Below are 18,903 nucleotides of genomic sequence, written 5' to 3'. Positions count from 1 at the left end.
CTCACCCAGAGAGAGAGAGATGGACACCAAGATCCCCACCTGGGAACTACTGGGAGAAGGGCCTCCTCCTGTCCTGGCCACCCAGGGGCTGCTCAGAGGAGTAGAAAGCAGGGCCCTTCAGATGAGCATAAACCGCTAACACGCTCAGCCTGGGCACCCTTGACTCTGTGTTCTCTGTAGGGTTGGCCCTGGGCTGCTTCATTCCCTGGACCCTCTTCCAGCTGGGGGTGAGCCTGGGCCTCAGGTCACCATCCTCGCCTTTTGCCCATTCTGCACTGGGCACCGAGGGGCTGGCAGGCTGGAGGGAGCGGATGTGGAGGAGGGGGCTGCCTGTCAGGAATCTCTCCCCAGGAGGGGGACTCTACTCCCGAGGCTGCAGCTCTGACTGGATCAACAAGCTGAGGACCAGCATAACAGGCGGTGGGAACAGTGGTTGCAAGGTCACAGAACTAGGAAACAGGAAGCAGCCTGAGGCCTGGGGGTAGGCCTCTACCAGCAGTGACCTGCTTGACCTACCTCAGTTCCAACTGCAGGTCCTTCTCTAACATCCTTTTTTCCCGCCCCCACAGCCTGGAGGAAGCTGCAGCAAGGGGCACGGCCAGGGGTGCACATCATGCTCTCGGACTTGTGGACAGGGTGACCTCGTCACATGCCAGGTAAGGGCTCAGCGGCTCCAAGGCTCATCTGCTTTCTGGCCCAAAAACTTAGCTCAGTGTGGGAAGGGCTGGGTGAGGCCCTGTGGTAGGAGCCTCAGGGTGGGTGGAGGGTCCTCCCTGGCTTGGACACTCCCCCTGTCCCCCGCCCCAACAAGAGAGGTGCCTGGCCTCGCGCAAGGCTGCACCCTGCTCCTTTTAGCATGGCACGGTGCCTGTGGATCAGAAATGGCTGCCATGTCTCCCTTCTGACCTGTGGTCACAGTCTGCCTGGACCTGAGCTGGGAAACTGCCCTGCATCCTGGCAGAAGCCCACAGGTGAGAGACATGAAGTGGATGTGGATCCGCAAGGTGTACCAATGTGTTTATACCAACTCCAACATTTACAATGAACTGTACCCATGGTCAAGTCCATGACTCAAACTTGTCCTGCTGACCGTCCATGACTCAAACTTGTCATAGCTGTCACCAGGAAGCTGTCTCCTGATACCAACGTGATCCAGAAAGGGGGTTCACAGGGCTGTAGAAACCAGCCCATCGCAAGGGGTAGGGTTGGATCCATCAGTAGAATCTCAGGTTCCGGTGGGCTCTGGCCCTTCTCATGTCGCTGTGATTCTTGCTGGAGATGTGGAGGCTCCCAGGTCACCTAGTGACAGACCAGATGTTCACTTCTATGGCCTGAGTCACTCAGCAAGAATGAGACTGCAGCCACCCAGCCCCTGGGTCATTGCCGAGGACAGACAGACTGACCAGCAGTGTGACCACCACGGTCCTGAGGATGGGGTCTCCGAGGCAAGTGCCACCCACACGTCCAGAGGCCCTGGGTCCTGCCGGGGTTGAGGTTCCACAAAAGGTGGAGAAAGGTGTTCTGTGCTGCGTGGTCACTGCAGCAGGTGCCAGGCCACAGGGTCATGGTTTGCAAAGCAGCGAGGCACCCAGTGCCTCCGCTTGCCACTGGGCTGCTGGGGCAGGGCTGCAGAAGGCTTCTGCTGGCTTCCTCTCCTCCGCCTCCTCCAGCTCAGAGCCTCTCACGTCTTCCCCAGAATAGAGGACCTGCAGATTTAAACATACGCAGAGTGGTGGGAGCCTGCTCGCTGGCCCACGGTAATACTCCCCCCACTAGCACCCCCACCCCAGAGGGGCATGTGCAATCGTCTTGGCTCAATCCTTAGAGCCCAAGGCTGCCCACTGTCGCCATCCTCCGGTTGGCATGCCGTGTTAACAGGCCAAACACGCTGGAGATGTTGCATGTCTCACTTTCTGGCATAAGAGTATGGACTGGGGTTCCAGGGCCTGGGCAGGCACACATCTCGACTGCCCACAGGGCAGCTTCCAGCCATGGGAGTCATGATTCCATGACCGTGCTTGAGTCCACCCCCCTCCCCCCGCCCCTGCAACCCTCACCTCTAAGACCCTGGTCTGACCTGCCTCTTCCCCATGGGGGTCTCCCAGGAGGCTCACAACCAGGTATGGATGAAGCCCCTTGGCTCTGTCCCAGCCCCAAGCACCCCCGTCTGCTCCCCCTACCCCTGTACTGGCACCTAGACTCACCTTAGAGATTTCCACCTCTCTTTTTCTGTTTGGTTCTCTGGGCTCTCACTTTCATAAGAAGCCAAATAAAGACCTAGTCAGAAAATGAAGTGAAATTCTGCAATTGAGATCCAAAACAATAACCTCTTCTACACCCAGAGTCTCACCTGCCTTTTGCTTTTAAGTTAAATTGTTGTTGGGAGGTAACTGTAGAGTCACATGCAATTGTAAGAAATAAATACAGGGAGATCCGTACACCTTCTACCCAGTTTCCCCAATGGTAACCACTTGCCAAACTACAGAACAGGGTCATCACCAGGATACGGGTGCCAAGTCAAGGTACAGAACATTCCATCACCACGAGGATCCCTCGTGTAGCCACACCCACTTCCCTCCTATCCCCACCCCTTCCTTAAGCCCTGGACACCACTGTGTCCATGTGTCTATAGTCTGTCATTTCAAGAATGTGATATAAATGGAACAGTATGTAACCCTTTGGGACTGGCTTTTTTCCCTCTGTAATTCTCAGGAGATTCATCCATGCTATAGTGTGTACTGGTGTGGTTCGTTCCTTTTTGTTGCTTCCTTTTTATTGCTGAATAGTGCTCCATACCATACTTTATTTTACCTTGTACCCACTGAAGGACATCTGGGTTGTTTTCAATATTTGGCTATAATAAATTAAGCTTCAGTAATCTTTGGTGTATGGGTTTTTGTGTAAACATGTAAACATTCATTTCTTTGGAAACAAATGCTCAAGAGTGCAATTGCTGAGTCATATGGTAGTTGCATATTTAGTTTCATAAGATACTTTGTGTGTTTCGTTCTACAACCTGGAGATTCAAGCCTGTGATCCTTTATTTTTCTTTTTTTTTGTCTTTTTACCTTTTCTAGGGCCGCTCCCATGGCATATGGAGGTTCCCAGGCTAGGGGTCCAATCGGAGCTGTAGCCACCGGCCTACGCCAGACCCACAGCAGCTCAGGATCCGAGCTGCGTCTGCAACCTACACCACAGCTCACGGCAACGCCGGATCGTTAACCCACTGAGCAAGGGCAGGGATCGAACCCGAAACCTCATGGTTCCTAGTCGGATTCGTTAACCACTGCGCCACGACGGGAACTCCTTGAGTTAAGTTTTATATGAAGTGTGAGACTTAGGTTGAAGTTCATTTTTGGCCTTATAGTTGTCCAATGTGCCTGCACTGTTTGTTGCAAAGACTCTTTCCTCCACTGAATTGTTTTTGCACCTTTGTCAAAAAGCATTGGGCATAAATCTATAGATCTCTAGCTGGGTTCTCTATTCTGTTACATTGATCTATGTGTCTGTCCTGCCAACACCACACCATCTTGATTACTATACCTATATAATATTGGCTTAATATTGGGTAGAGTGATTCTTCCCACTTTGCTCTTCTTTTTCAAAACTGTTTCAGCTATTCTAGGTCATTTATATTTCCATGTAAACTTTAGAACAATCTTGCATATATCTATAAAAAATCTTGCTGGAATTTTGATAGGAATTGCATCACATCTATCCTAAAATTTGAGGAGGAGAACTGGTATCTTTGCAATTGGAGTCTTCCAATTTATGAATGTCATGTCTCTCCATTTATTTAGATCTTCTTTGATTTCTTTCATCAGCATCACTAGTTTTTGGAATATGAACCTATTCATGTTGTATTAGATTTATACCTGAGTATTTCTTTTTTTGGTTGATTGTAAATTTTTTTTTTAAATTTTGGTGAACACATATTCATTGTGAGTACATGGCAATAAAATGATTTTTGCTATTTTATTTTGTATTCTTCGATATTGGCTGAACTCATTTAGTTATAGGAGTTTTCAATAGATCCCTTGGGATATTTTGCACCTTCTGTATATAGGGGGAGTGTTGATTCATTTCTGATATGTATGTCTTTTACTTTTTCTTGCCTTATTGCATTGACTAGATTTTCCACCAATGCTGAATAAGAGTGGTGAGAGTAGACATCCTTGAGTTGTTACCAATCTTGATGGGAAAGCATTCCATCTTTCACCACTAAATATGATGTTAGCTGAAGGGTTTTTGTACATGCAATTTATCAAGTGATAAATTCCCTTCTATTCTTATTTTTCTGAGGGTTTTTACATGCATGGGTATTGAAATTTCTCCATTGATTGACACAATTTGGTGATTTTGGTCTTTTAGTCTTTTTTACTTCCCTGAGTCTTTTTTTTTTTTTTTGGTCTTTTTGCCATTTTTAGGGCCACTTCTGCAGCATATGGAGGTTCCCAGGCTAGGGGTCTAATCGGAGCTGTAGCTGCCAGCCTACACCAGAGCCACAGCAATGCCGGATCTGAGCTGCGTCTGCAAACTACACCACAGCTCACGGCAATGCTGGATCCTTAACCCACTGAGCAAGGCCAGGGATTGAACCCACAACCTCATGGTTCCTAGTCGGGTTTGTTAACCACTGAGCCACGACAGGAACTCCCTGTTTTATTTTTCTTATCTTCCTGTGGGTTACCTGAACAGTTTTTAGAATTCCATTTTGATTTATCTACAGTTAATTCCTGTAAAATATTTTCATGGGATATGGAATTCTGGGCTGACAGTTGTTTTCTTTCAGCACTTGAAAAATGTGCCATTGACTCTGGCTATGGTTCCTGATGAGGAATCTGATGTCATTTGAATTATTTTTCTCCTATAGGTAAAGTGTCATTTCTTTCTCAGTGCTTTCAAAATTTGTTTCTTTTTCTTTAGTTTCCACGAGTTTGACTATGATGTGTCTTGGGATGGGTTTCTTTGGGTTTATCATGGTTGGGAATCATTCTGCCTCTTGAATCTGTAAGTTTATGTCTTTTCCACATCTGGGAACTTTCCAGCCATTACTTTTTCAAGTGCTTTTCAACCATATTCACTTTTTCCTCTCCTTCTCAGACCCTGATGACATTAGATCTTTTGTTACAGTCCCACTGGTCCCTAAGGCTCTGGTTCAGTCTGTTTTCTCTCTGTTGTTCATATTGTATAATTTCTACTGTTCTATCTTCCAGCTTACAAATTCTTTCTTCTGTTCTCTCCATTCTGCTGTTGAACCCATCTGTACAGTTTTTTATTTCAGTTATCGCATTTTTCAGTTCTAAAATTTCCATTTGGCTCTTCCTTATATCTTCTGTTTCTTTACTGATATTTTCTATGTTTCTCTTGTTTCAGGGAGCCTGAGGCTGACTATATTGCCAGCACACCCTGTCAGGGGAGGTCAGCTGGAGCTGAGGGTAGGGCCAGGCTTCTATCAGAAGCTTTTAGCATCTTAGGTCCCTTCTCTTGATTTTCTTAGGTTTTTTGGGGGGGCAGGGTGGAGGGAGGGACAGGAAGAGAGAGGGTCAAAATGGAAGGTGCTCCTTTCTACAGGCATTCTAGAAGGGCTGGGATTTTTTTTGTATACTCATAGCAGAGTGGCTGACTGACGCATAGCAGACTCTCTAGAAATACTATTGATTGAAGGAGTGAATGAAATGCACCCCCACCTCTCCCCTTCCTGCCCCTAGACTCTCCCCACCCCTCTCCTAATGTGCCCTTGATACATTTTATTGCCCAAGTTCCTTTGACTAATAACAATAATCATTATCGGAGTTCCCATTGTGGCTCAGTGGTAACGAACCCAACGAGTATCCATAAGGACACAGGTTCAATCACTGGCCTTGCTCAGTGGGTTAAGGATCCAGCGTTGTCATGAGCTGTGGTGTAGATCACAGACACAGCTCCGATCTGGCGTTCTGTGGCTGTGGTGTAGGCAGGTAGCTACAGCTCCAATTTAACCCTTAAGTCTGGAAACTTCCATAAACTGCAGGTATGGCCCTAAAAAATAATAGTAATCATTATAATAACTAGTGAACTAGGTTGAATAATGGCCCCAGAGATATTCAGGTCAAATCCCCTGAATGTAGCCAAAAGAGACTTCAGAGATGTGATTTAGTTAAGGTTCTGGAGATGAGAGATTGTCCTAGATTATCCAGATGGGCCCTAAATACAAGTGTCCTTATAAGAGGGAGAGAGGGAGACTACAGAAAGCAGTATGACAGTGGAAGCAGAGGTTAGAGTAGCACACTTTGAAGATGGAAGAAGGGTCCACAAGCCAAGGAATTCAGGCATCTACTAGGGCTCATAAAAGGCCAGGAAGTGGATTCTCCCCTCAGAATCCCCAGAAATAACCAGTTCTGCTGACACCTCGATTTTAGCCTAGTGGAACTGACTTTGGACTTGTTAACTTCTCTGGTCATAAGAGGATACATTTACGTTGTTCTGAGTCACTAAATGTGTGATGATTTGTCACAGCACCAATAAGAAACTAATACAACTACTACTGATTAAGTGCAGTCCTGTGAGCTTTGCTTGTGTCAGGTCAAGTAATTCTCACCATGGCCTTGGGAAGTAGTTTCTCTCATTACCTTGCTTTATAGATGCAGTGGGTGAGGCTTAGAGAGGGTGAGAAACCTGCCCATGGTAACCCAGCTGGCTGGGGTAGGAGCAGCCAGGCTGGTTTATCCATCAGGCTGCTGAGCTTCTTGTGGGTGTAGGTGGGGAGACCCCTCAAAAGTTACTGGCTCCAAAATATAAAAAAAAAATAATAAAATGGCAACATTGAAAGTATTAATGATTCAGAGATAAAATCATTAAAAAGTCTTCCTCTAATTTTTAAATTTTTGGCAGAAAATGTTTTCCTGAGTATGGGTGTGGGTCCCTGTATAAAAATGCCTGCTGTGATGAGGAACCAGGCATTCTGTGTGCTGAGCAGGGGCCTCCTAAGGTGGTGCCAGGACATCTAGGTTCCAGAGAGCAGCCAACTGTGGGACCACATGGCCCCCATAGGGCCAATCAGCTCAAGCCCAGATGACTGCTTGCTTCTCCAGCACTTTCTCGTCTAGGAGGGGGCAGCTCCAGCAGTATGCTCACTTAGCAAACGCACAAGCACATCTGTTGTATCTGATAAATGATCAGCTGGAAATCTGGCTTATTGGAGGGAACAGACATTAATGGCACTCTGGAGAAATGATGTGTCATCTCATGCTGGTGTGTATTACACACACACACACATAATGCACACAGGTACTCCATGTGCGCACACAGGTACTCCATGTGCACACACACATACTCTGCACACACATGAAAACATGCACACACACACCAGCTGCAAAAAGACCACGGGTCAGCCTAGTGCTCTGTCATCCCCACATGAGCTCTGGGAGGGCAATTCTTATCATCATAGCCACTTTCCTGATGAAAATATTAGACACGGTTCAGATGTACGATGCCCAATAGCATCCCAACTGTGCCCAGGGGAAGCCTGCTCTGGGGGCCTAACCTGCCATTTCCCAGGCTCCGTCCTGTGCTCTGGGGGTAGCAACCACCCAGCTGGGAAATGCAGTTTTTTCTGCTTCCTCCCAGAACCAGCACACGTGGGCACACCCCTGCTCAGAGGAGGCTTCTTGAAAGGTGCCCTGACTGAGACCACTCAGGAGTTCCGTGGCTGGGGGTCAGGGAGCTTCAGGGCCACCTTACCATCCTCGCTGAAGATGGGGGCGGTGTGCAGGTAGTGGGTGATACTGGGGTCTTGTTCGAAGGGACACTCCACTTGTTTCCATGTGATGAACTCTCCAACTTGCTTGGCCAGCTCCAGAAATTTCTGCCAGGGACACAGAGACACACAATGGATGTACCCCCAGTGCCTAGAGGTCACCTGGGACAGTGGGGCCCACCCTGGCCAGGTCTCATCACCCCCAGTGAGGCCTATGTCAGACAGGCAGAGTGGAACATGGGGCAGAAAAATGACAGACTTATTCACTGGGAAGTCTGGATGTTCATCAAATTTCTTTTCTCTCGCTTTCTTTCTTTCTTTCTTTTTTTTTATTTTGTGTGTGTGTCTTTTTAGGGCCACACTCATGTCATAGGGAAGTTCTCAGGCTAGTGGTCAAATTGAAGCTGCAGCTGCCAGCCTATGCCACAACCACGGCTAGATCCAAGCCATATCTGCAACCTACACCACAGCTCATGGCAACGCTGGATCCTTAACCTACTGAGCAAGGCCAGAGATCAAACCCAAATCCTCATGGATACTAGTCAGACTCTTAACCTGCTGAGCCACGACGGGAACTCCCTTGTCAAATTTCTTTATTCTGTCTGCTCCCAACACCTAGGGTTCACCTGCCTCCCTTGTGTGGAGAAAGCAGCTTTGGGCTCTGGCCTCCAGCAGGCAGTGCATTATTTAGCAAACGCAAACCCCTGTGGAGGGGCCATTATTTTAGTTTCATTCTGTTTATTTTTGTGGCTATCCAGACTTATGGCAAGTGATATATTCCCACTTAAGGTAAATTTGTTTATTTGCAGAATGATGCAAATACATTTAAATAAATATATTTAAGTGAAATAGTTAATTCACCTATGTAGAAATGCAATTGAGTAAAATGTGAGTACATATATTTAGATTTTCAAAAACTGCTAAATTTTCTTGGGGGGGTGAGCTGTACCTATGGCATGTGGAAGTTCCCTGGCCAGGGATTGAACCTGTGCCACAGCAGTGACCTGAGCCACTGCAGTGATGCCAGATCCTTAACCTGCTGTGCCATAAGAGAACTCTTTTTTTTTTTTTATTTTAAACTGTGCTAGCTTAGAGAAGGATTTTATTTTATTTTATTCTATTTTTGTGTATATATTTTTTGTCTTTTTAGGGCTGCACCTGTGGCATATGGAGGTTCCCAGGCTAGGGGTCAAATCAGAGGTGTAGCTGCCAGCCTACACCACAGCCACAGCCACACAGAATCTGAGCCACATCTGTGACCCACACCATAGCTCATGGCAACACTGGATCCTCAACCCACTGAGCAAGGCCAGAGATCAAACCTGCATACTCATGGATGCTAGTCAGATTCATTTCTGCTGAGCCGCGACGGAAACTCCAAGAAGTATTTTAAATACAAAGTTGTGGATTTCCCGTCGTGGTGCAGTGGTTTACTAATCCGACTAGGAACCATGAGGTAGCGGGTTCGATCCCTGCCCTTGCATGGCGAGTTAAGGATCCGGCGTTGCTGTGAGCTGTGGTGTAGGTCACAGACGCGGCTTGGATCCTGCGTTGCTGTGGCTCCAGTGTAGGTTGGCAGCTACAGCTCCAATTGGACCCCTAGTCTGGGAATATTCCATATACTGCGGGAGCGGCCCAAGAAATGGCAAAAAGACAAAAAAAAAAAAAAATACAAAGTTGTGACTGGGTTAGACCCCACTCTGTGGCATCCTTTAATCAGCCTTGGGTTCTGCTCCAGCCTCCGTGACCCTCACCCCAGATCTGGGGCCACGAGAGTACTTTGCCTTGTTGCCCCTTGATGCCTGCTCCTCCCCAGCCCCACCTTAGTGCTGAGGACCAATTCAAGGAAGGCAAAAGACAGGGTGTGCCATGGGATCACCTGGAGGTGAGCTCCAGGCCCCTGTGGCCCCTGCAGTCCCACCCGAGTCCTGCCTCTTTCCTGTCACCTCCAGCCTGGACTACCCCCCAGGATGCAGTGCCCAGGCCACCTGCTGCACTGGGCTTCTTCCAGCTACTCTGGCCCCCATGGGCAACCAGGCCTGTGGGCAGATGTGAAGGTCTGCTGCAGTGTCTGTGTGAGCCCCACAGCAGAGGCCGCTCCAGGCCAAAGGGGCCCAGGCATCAGCCATCGTGGGCCCTGTCAGTAGGGGACACTTGCAGAGCCCTTGGCAGGCCGTGCGGCAGGTCCGCTCCTCCTAGCCCCTCTGTGTGGTTGTGGGGAAGCCCTGTTTCATAGATGGAGAGACTGAGGCTGGGACAGAGCAAGGGGCCAGCCCAGGACTGACTGCTTCTTGGAGTTGGAGGCTGAGTGGGGCCAGCACTAGGGTAGGGCTGGCCCTCTTGCAGGAGAGGAGCCCCTTCCTTCCTGTGGACTGGGGGCAACACTGCTCAGGACATACTCCATCTGACTCAGTGACCACCTGCTGTCACTGTCTCATGCCCTTGAGGCTACCGGGCCCCATTCCTCCCCCTTCAAGCTTAGCCCACCAGCCACTTAGAGGCACGTGTTTTGGGTGGGGTTGAGAGCCATGATCAGGTAGGGTGGATCAGGCCAGCTTTGCTTCTAAGGAGCTTAGGGGCTTGGGTGCTGTGACTGAGGGATGACAGCCCACTGTACAAGGGGTTCCCTTAGCCTGTGAGGTCAGGAGGGGATTCCTGGAGATGGAAATATTTTTTATTTTGTTTTTCGGCTGGTATATGGAAGTTCCAGGGCTAGGGATTAAGTCCAAGCCAGAGCTGTAACCTATGCTGCAGCAACGCTGGATCTTTAACTCACTGTGCTGGGCAGCGGAGCAAACTGGCACTTTCAGAGACAAACTGGATCATTAACACACTGAGCCACAGTGGGAAGTCCAGAAACATTTTTTGGGGGGCGGGGGGCTTGCCCACAGCAAACAGAAGTTCCTGAGCCAGGGATCAAACCCACATCACAGTAGTGACCTGAGCCACAGCAATGAAAATGCCAGGTCTTTTAACCACTAAGCCACCAGGGAACTCTGAGGAGGAGGGAACATTTGAGCCAACAGTAGTGAGTGTCTGCAGAGGAAGAATCAGTCTTTCCTGCTTCCCACTCTGCCTGACCCCTTCCTCCTGCTTTGGGAGCCCCCCCGCCAACTCTGAACTGGGCCCCTGTGCAGCTCTGGTCAGTGGTTACTGTGGGCCTTCTCACAGGCCTGGTGCTCCTTAAGGAGTGAAGGTGATACTGCTTCACCTGTGCTGGGTGCAAGGCTTGCACAGAGTGGGAATCTATGCATTCATGAACCTGTCTCTCCCCATGGAAGATGTGGGGAGACCCCAGTAATCCTGCCCTGACATTGGCTCCAAACTGCCGCCCTCTGCCTCAGAGTCCTCCGTTAGTCCAACTGCTCGGGGCCAGCATTCCTGCTCTGGGAGCTTTCACTGACCTCCCCAACTCAGTGGCAGGCCCTCCAGGGCCCTGGACCCTACCTCAAAATTGACGTGTCCATTGGGGAGGCGGTTGGCACAGCCCTCGTTTAGGAAGTAGATGTCTTTGATGAGCAGGCTGAAGAAGGGGATGACGATCTGGAAGGGAGAAGGGACAGGTCAGCCCTCAGCTGGCCTCCCCACAGGGGCTGCACAGAAGAGAGGCAGCCTGGCCAGCAGCTACCTGCCCCAGGAACCTCGGATGCGACCCCAGGGTGCAGCAGGCAAGAGAGACCTGGGCAGGGCTGGCCAGCCTCCCCGCTTCATGGCTTTCATGCTACTTAGTATCCATTGTGGGGGGAAATGCAGGAAGCACAAAGAAAGGAGGCACAAACTGGGGCCAGACTGTTTCTTCCCAGGCCCATCAGACCCCTGTGCTGGTTGAGCTCCTACTGTATACAGTGCCATTTCCCCTGATGTTGGGGATGGATGAAAAACACATAGTTCCAATGGCCTTTGACCATTTCTTTCATCGCCTGTTGGGAGAGGCCCATGGGAGCTTCTCCCCCAGCAATCCAAGGGTCCACACTTGGGCCTCCTGGCTCACATGCTGCGGGAGAAACGGTGTGTGCTGAGTACTCTGCTAAATATAGATGGGATGTATGTATGTATGTATGTCTTTTTAGGGCTGCACCCACAGCATATGGAAGTTCCCAGCCTAGGAGTCAAACTGGAGCTACAGCTGCCAGCCTAAACCACAGCTACAGCAACGGCAGGATCCAAGCCACGTCTGTGACCTGCACCACAGCTCACGGCAACACCGGATCCTTCACCCACTGAGCGAGGCCAGGGATCGAACCCATGTCCTCATGGATATTAGTCAGATTTGTTACTGCTGAGCCACCACAAGAACTCCCTCCTTTTAAAAAACATCTTTAACAACTTATCATTCTATGTCTTTCTTGATGCTAAAGATCTTATCCTGCTACATTTTGGAAAAGCCAGAAAGTGTTCCTGCTCCAGTTCCTGAAGGGACAGGCTTATGTGCTCAGCCTGAGAAGGGCAGGGTCTCTCGGTTTCTGTGGGATGTCTTGCTTCTCTGTACTTCCCTGCACCTGCTGCCCCCTAGAGAAAGGAGACGAGCTGCTGACAGCTCTGACTGCTCTTGGGGGGCTAGCTGGTCAACCCTGTGCTGTAGGTTGAATTGCGTCCCTCAAAAAAAAAAGTATGTTTGTGGAGTTCCTGTTGTGGTGCAGCAGAAACTAAACCAACTATTATTCACCAGGATGCACTTTCCATCCCTGGCCTCGCTCAGTGGGCTGGGGATCTGGCATTGCCATGAGCTGTGGTGTAGGTCACAGATGGGCTCAGATCCTGTGTTGCTGTGGCTGTGGTGTAGACTGGAGGCTATAGCTCCAATTCAACCCCTAGCCTGGGAACCTCCATATGTCGCAGATGTGGCACTAAGAAAAAAAAAAAAAAGGTATGTTCATGTCCTAAACCCCAGTGCCTATGAATGGGCCCTTATTTGGAGAGAGAGTCTTTGCAGTTGGAATCAAGTGAAGATGAAGTCATAGTGGCTCAGGTGGGCTGGTAGTCTTATAAAAAGAGGGAAATTTGGACACACTCTGGGAAGATGGTCATGTGAACACAGAGGCAATGGGAGGGATGCAGCCACTAGCCTAGGAATGCCTGTGGCCGCCAGAGGCTGGAAGAGGCAGACAAGGAGCCTCCCCCTGGAGCCTTGGGAGGGAGTGTGGTCCTGCCAGCCTTGATTTTGGCCGCTGGCCTCCAGAACTGTGAGAGAATACATTTCTGTTGTTCTAAGCTACCTGGCTTATGTGCTGTGTTACATCAGCCTAGGAAACTAACTCATCTGCTAACACATCAGGCTCCAGAGCCTAGCACATGTGGCCAGTCCAGCCAGGGTCAGCTTCCAGCCCATCACCCTTGGGACTAGGCACTAGGGGCTGACATTTCTGGCTTAGAGGGTGCCTAGGTCACCCTCCATCTAAGCTGACAGGACCTCTGAGGTGAGGATCTGGGCACTGACCACTCAGCACAGCACAGAAGCAGGGATGGCTCAGCTGGACAGGGCAGATGGCGGACCTGAAACCCACAGAGTGGCAGGGCTTAGTGAAAGGTCATCCAACGAGGCCAGGACCAGAGCCAGATTTAGTAGGGTTTGTCCAGGACAGAGGGGCTTCCTGGGACTTAGGACTTGTGTCTTGCAGCCTGGAGCAGCCTCAGTCAAAGTGGGATATACTGGTCACCCTAGATTTATGTCACCCAGCCCTGGGTGGAGGGGGCTTCATGATAGAGACTAAGGGAGCAGGAGGGGCAGACAGGAACCAACCACTGGCAGGAAGAAAACACAAAGTGCCATGACCACTGTGACCTCCTGCCCTCAAAGTTTCCACTGGGGACACCAGGGCACTGCAAGAACATCTCCAAGCTTCCTTCTCTCTCTCCTTCCCCTGCCCTGTTTCCTTCCTTCCAGCCCCCAGCCTTCCATTCTTCCTTCTATCTTTCTTCCTCCCTTCCTTGCACCCTTTGGTCCATCTAGCCTTCCTTCTATGCATCCATTCTTCCACTGATCCATCCAGCCAGCCTCCAGTCTTCCACCCTTTCATGAAGGAGCTTCGGCCCACATCTCTCTAGAAGTTAGAGAAGAATGCAGTGGAACTAAATGCATGGCTCTGTTAGTCACCCACCTATAGTCCCAGTGTCCCAGCACCCCAGAGCTGGGGGGGTTGGGGGCATCCAGTGTGTAGGAGCACAAAGGCCTGGTCTGTTCACTCTGCCCTTGGAGTGGAAAAGAAACAGCACCGAGCGCTGGTGCCGTGACTGCAACCCCAGTCCAAAGGCTGCAGCCTCCTCTACACACCCCACCCCACAGTCCAACTCCTGGACCATAAGCCGGTACCCCTGTGACTGCCACACGGCACCTCTGCCCTGGGAACAGTGAGTGGAAAAGACCGGGAAACTCAGGGCTTGATTCCTGGCTCTGCCGCCTAATTGCCACGTGACGGGACAAGTGAGGGCGGCTCTCTGAGACTCAGTCTCCTAATGTGGGGAGTGGCAGTGCTGAAGCCAGAATTAAATGGGGAGCTGGAGGGCAGGTGGCCCTCGTGGGGCAGGTGCTCAGTCAAGTGAGGGCCTGCCCCAGCTGCTCTGCTTGTCTGGCCTCCTGGCTCCTGGGGGACAGGCTCACCTGCCCTGGGATTTGAGCACTCTCTTTGCCAATTGCCACACCCCCTGTGCCAGCCTCCCTGGGGCCCAGTGTTGCCCAAGTACTCACAGCCAGCACAGGAAGGGCCAGCTGGACAGGACATGGCCAAGAGCATGGCAGGGGCTGTGCACAATCTGTGCCTGGTGGGGGTAGGGCTGCAGAGGCCTGATGGGTGGCACAAGCGTGCATACCTCAGCCTGCTTCCCAAACCTGACCACATATCTACCCAATACCATCCCAGAGTGACAAGAACAGCAACTTGTTCTATTATCCCTCCAGCTGGAGACAGACTTGCACAAACTATAGCAGGGCCAGGATTCCACCAATGTTCCTGCAAGAGACCAGACTGAAAAGGCACAGCAAGTCGGTGTTTTCTCCCTGGGGAGATGAACGACTCTCATCATCAGGCTGCTGACAGGTTTTAGGCCAGAGGATCGTGGTAATTCCAGGGCCTAAGCATCAAGTTCGGGTTCCAAGTACAGAGGATCTCACACCATCTTATTGTAAACACAACGGTTTCTTGTTATGAGAGGCCACTAGGAGAATTTGGAGAGAAATAAAACTGATCAGAGTGAGCAAAGGTCCCCCAAATGCAAATGTATAAGAACAAGACCTGTGAGGATGCGATTTTTTTTGTTTTTTTTTTTGGTCTTTTCAGGGCTGTACCATAGTATATGCAGGTTCCCAGGCTAGGGGTTAAATTGGAGCTATAGCCGCCGGCCTACACTACAGCCACAGCAATGCAGGATCCTTAATGCACTGAGTGAGGCTAGGGATCAAACCTGTGTCCTTACGGATACTCATCAGATTTGCTTCCACTGAGCCATGAAGGGACCTCTTGAGGATGCGATTCTAGTGGCAAGAAGCTTGCTTCAGTCATTTCCAAAAACATAAAGGTGATCTGAGGCCACATCAATGAAGGTATTGAGTTTAGAGTAAAGGGGGACCCTATGTAGTTGGAACCACAATTTGATCTGAAATAGAGGTTCTCTGACAAATGGAGCGGTGCAGGGAACAAAGGGACCCAAGTGGAGAGGGGCCTGGAGACCAGAGTATGGCAGGGCAGTCCTGGGGCTTCGGAGGAGAGAGGGAGGCAGGGCTTGGGGTTTCTGAAGGATGGTGGCTAGAAGAGGGGATGGCCTCATTCTGTTTGAGCCTCCAGGGAGGGCAACCTCAGGAGGCTGACATAGCCCCACAAGGTAGCACTTCCTACCTGATAGAGCTGCCTGGGGGTGGGTGGATCTGCTTGGGGAGGTGATGAGTTCCCTATACTGGAGACTTGCAAGCAAGGTGATGTGACTGTCTATTATAGACACTGTAGAAGGGCAGGGGGTTCACCCAGGAAGTGACTTTCAAGTCACCCCCCAGGTTTTCAGGGCCACGATGGCTTGGAGCAGGGAGGAGATCCGAGGACCAAGCAAGCCTCTGACCTACCTTCTCCCGGCTGCTGTGGGCGGTCAGGGAGCGGTGGGCTGCCCCACGCAGGGCTGTCCTATAGTTGCAGAAATTCCCTGTTGGGTCCATCTGGTGCTGGAAGGGGACAGGGAGGTGTTTGGGCAGCTGTGTCCTGGGGATGGCCGGCGCCACCCAGCAGCCCAAGGGCCTGGCTTACCTCAAGGATGAAAAACTTGGCCGTCTTCACTTTGGCCCAGGTCTTCTTCAGCCTTGAGACAGGGCTCATGTTCATGCCAGCTGAGAGAGGGAGGGCTGAGCTGGGGCAGGTGCTGTTCTGTGTTCTGGGCTGCCCAGCCCCACTCACTCTCTCGGGGAGGAAGGGGTTTCTGCGAGGCCACGGCTGGCCCCACCCCTCAGGCTGCACCCTGCCTGGGGCTGACCTTCGTGGTAGGTGGGTGGGTGCTAATGGTCATTGTGTCCAGGCAGACCTGGCTTCTGTGTGCAGGTCCCCTGGCCTGGTCCCTACCATGCTGGCTCTATGCTATCACCAGGGGCCTGCTTTGGGCCTCGGCTCTCCCTGGATATGGGGACACACTACCAAGCTCTCACCGAGCGCCCTGAGAGGGCTGGCCTTGTCTCAAAAGGGGCACCTCCCTAGGACCTTTGGGGCGAGGGGGATATAGCCCAGCCTGTGCCCAACCCCCACGCAGAGCCCCACCCTGGCCTGCACCCCTTGCCTGGGTGTGCCCACTACACCCTCTCTAGGGGCGCTGGCCCTGGGGACCCCAGGCCTGGCTGGCCCACTCACAGATGATGGCCATCAGGGAGTTGAAGTTGCCAATGTTGAAGCACTCGCGGGCCACGTCAATGAAGAACTCGATCACCTGGGCTCTCTGTTTCTTCTTGGCCGGCTGGGGACAGGGCACGTGAGCCTTAGCCAGGAGGCGTTCCCCACCCTGCCCTGACCAGACACCCTGCTTTCCCGTCCTGTTCCTCATGAACCTTCTTTTTCTTCTTCTTCTTTTTTTAATTGTCTTTTATCTTTTCAGGGCTACACATGGCATATGGAGGTTCCCTGGCCTGGGGTCAAATTGGAGCTACAGCTGCCGGCCTACACCACAGCCACAGCAACACAGAATCCGAGCCTCCTCTGCAACCTACACCACAGCTCATGGAAATGCTGGATCCTTAACCCACTGAGCAAGGCCAGGGATCAAACCCATGTCCTCCTGGATGCTAGTCGGGTTTGTTAACCACTGAGCCACAATGGGAACTCCCCTCATGAGCCTTCTTTAAGCCCATTTCACAGCTCAGATGCTTGCTTCCAGGGCAATTTGTAGTCCCAGAACTTAAGGTCGCAGAACACCCCGGGCAGAGCTTGCCCAGAGCCCACTGCTGTGGAGGGTCAGGTGGGGGCTGCTGGGACTCCTGTGGGGACAGAGAGCCACCTGCAGCATGGGAGGTGCCCCCCCCCAGCCCCTGCATGTCTTCCTTCTCCCTCAGGCTCGGTGCCAGCACGCTCAACCCCAGAAGCAGAAAGCATGGCTCCCTGACCGCTCCTCACAGCGCCAAGCTTGTTCTCCCTGCTCTGGCTGTGGGGGCACACTGGCCAAGGCCCCATCCCCTAGCAGCCCTGTCACTGCTTTCTGTCAACTGACAGCGTGACTTTGACCCCAGCTCATGTGGAGTGTGGAGACTTTGACAGTTGTTGGCTTGGAACCAAGCTGGGCCATCCTGGGCGGGAGCGCTGCCTGACTCTCAGGTGGGCTCAGTCCAAGCTTCTCTCAGGTAAACCTCCATTTTAGCTTCCAGGCCAGTGATGTAAAAGTTGGACACATCTGGGGCCCACAGACCCCTGCAGTGCTCCTTTCACACAGACAGGCTGCCAGTCCTCAGACGCGCAATTGCAGTCTTTACTGCCACTGAGAAGTGTCCTGTGGTGTCTACAGAGCTATGACACCCAAACCTCCCTCAGAGAGCCGCCCACCTAAGGTCCTGACCTGTCTTTCACAGGGCAGGCCACATGGTGACAGTGATGGTGACACAGCGGGGTCGGGGAGAAGGAGGTGAGCCCTCTGACAGGAAGCACTACCACAGGCTAAAGCATCACATGGGGGTGTCTCCTTCTGAACTCTTCCCCTTTCTTGGTCGAAGGTGTTGACCCCTCATAAACACCTTCCACCCCAAGCTCTGTCTCAGCATCTGCTTCTAGAGAGCCCACCCTGGCACATATGCTGTCTGAGCTTCCTCTGACAGTGGAGGAGTGGGCTCAAGGGAGGGAACCTCTGCCTGAAGGGAGAGAACAGGGCAGGCAGGGTCTGGCCAGGAGGGGCTGAAACTCTGTGATAAGCACATCCAGAGCAGTTGCCCAGTCTTCCTGCTTTCCAGGAGAAGCCAGAGACCTGGACTATAAAGTGCAGTCTCCCAGAGTTCCCAGGGTGGCTCAGCACAAACTAACCTGACTAGTATCCATGAGGATGAGGGTTCGATCCCTGGCCTCACTCAGTGGGTCAGGGATCCGGTGTTGCCATGAGCTGTGGTGTAGGTTGCAGATGTGGCTCAGACTGGGCATTGTTGTAGCCGTGGCATATGCAGCAGCTGTAGATTCTATTTGACCTCTAGCCTGGGAACCTCCATATGCCGCAGATGTGGCCCTAAAAACAAAACAAAACAAAATAAATAAAGTGCAATCTCCCAGTTCTTAAAGGCTGGATTGTTTCTGTTTCTACCCATAAATCCCAAGTGAGCCAAATGGAACTCGGCTTCAGGCCAGGCCACCCCAGGCAGATAGGCATGGGGGAAGCAGAGCCACCCCCGCCTCCCTCAGCAAGCATCTCTTGAACACTCTCTGGGACTGACCAATGTGTCCATGCCAGGATCTACCCAGAGGGGAAATGTCACCACAGGCAAGCTGGGAGACACCTGGTGTCCCAGGGGGTGTTCAGCCTGGCCCTGGGCTCACAATGCTTTTCTGGTTCCCTCCCAGGTGGGCTCCCCTCAAGCCCTGGCTACCTTTAGCCATGCCAGGTCAGGGCCCCCACTGTCTACGCACCATGCAGATCTCAGTAGCCACCAGGTAGCACAATCTGTTGAACCATTTCACGTAAGCTTCCAGGTTGTTAGTTTTGTCACTGAAACAAGGCTAGGGAAGAAC

The 18,903-nt window shown here is 51.5% G+C and overlaps 1 protein-coding gene across 3 annotated transcripts in view; it reads right to left on the bottom strand.

The window, feature by feature from the left end:
* Nucleotides 1–999: 999 nt before the first annotated feature.
* The window catches only part of RASGEF1C (RasGEF domain family member 1C), an 82,703-nt gene continuing 64,799 nt past the window's right edge, over nt 1,000–18,903 (bottom strand). For 2 of the 3 annotated variants that reach the window (XM_021084318.2, XM_021084319.2), the window contains 8 exons: nt 18,802–18,891; nt 16,558–16,660; nt 15,967–16,046; nt 15,789–15,884; nt 11,186–11,281; nt 7,723–7,846; nt 2,205–2,277; nt 1,000–1,706 (listed from right to left, as the gene is read on the bottom strand). In XM_021084318.2, coding sequence (XP_020939977.1) covers nt 1,682–1,706; nt 2,205–2,277; nt 7,723–7,846; nt 11,186–11,281; nt 15,789–15,884; nt 15,967–16,046; nt 16,558–16,660; nt 18,802–18,891 — 687 coding nt within the window. In that variant the 3' untranslated portion in view covers nt 1,000–1,681. Of the gene's footprint in view, nt 1,707–2,204; nt 2,278–7,722; nt 7,847–11,185; nt 11,282–13,836; nt 14,891–15,788; nt 15,885–15,966; nt 16,047–16,557; nt 16,661–18,801; nt 18,892–18,903 lie in introns of those variants that run through there. The other variant, XM_085013605.1, reaches the window with a different exon arrangement.

This window comes from Sus scrofa, chromosome 2, assembly GCF_054392235.1.
Source record: "Sus scrofa isolate SSC_HxYL_T2T_F1_AM1 chromosome 2, Sscrofa_HxYL_maternal_Yorkshire_Landrace_v2.0, whole genome shotgun sequence".
Classification (NCBI taxonomy): Eukaryota; Metazoa; Chordata; class Mammalia; order Artiodactyla; family Suidae; genus Sus; species Sus scrofa.
This window is presented reverse-complemented; position numbering and strand designations above follow the sequence as displayed.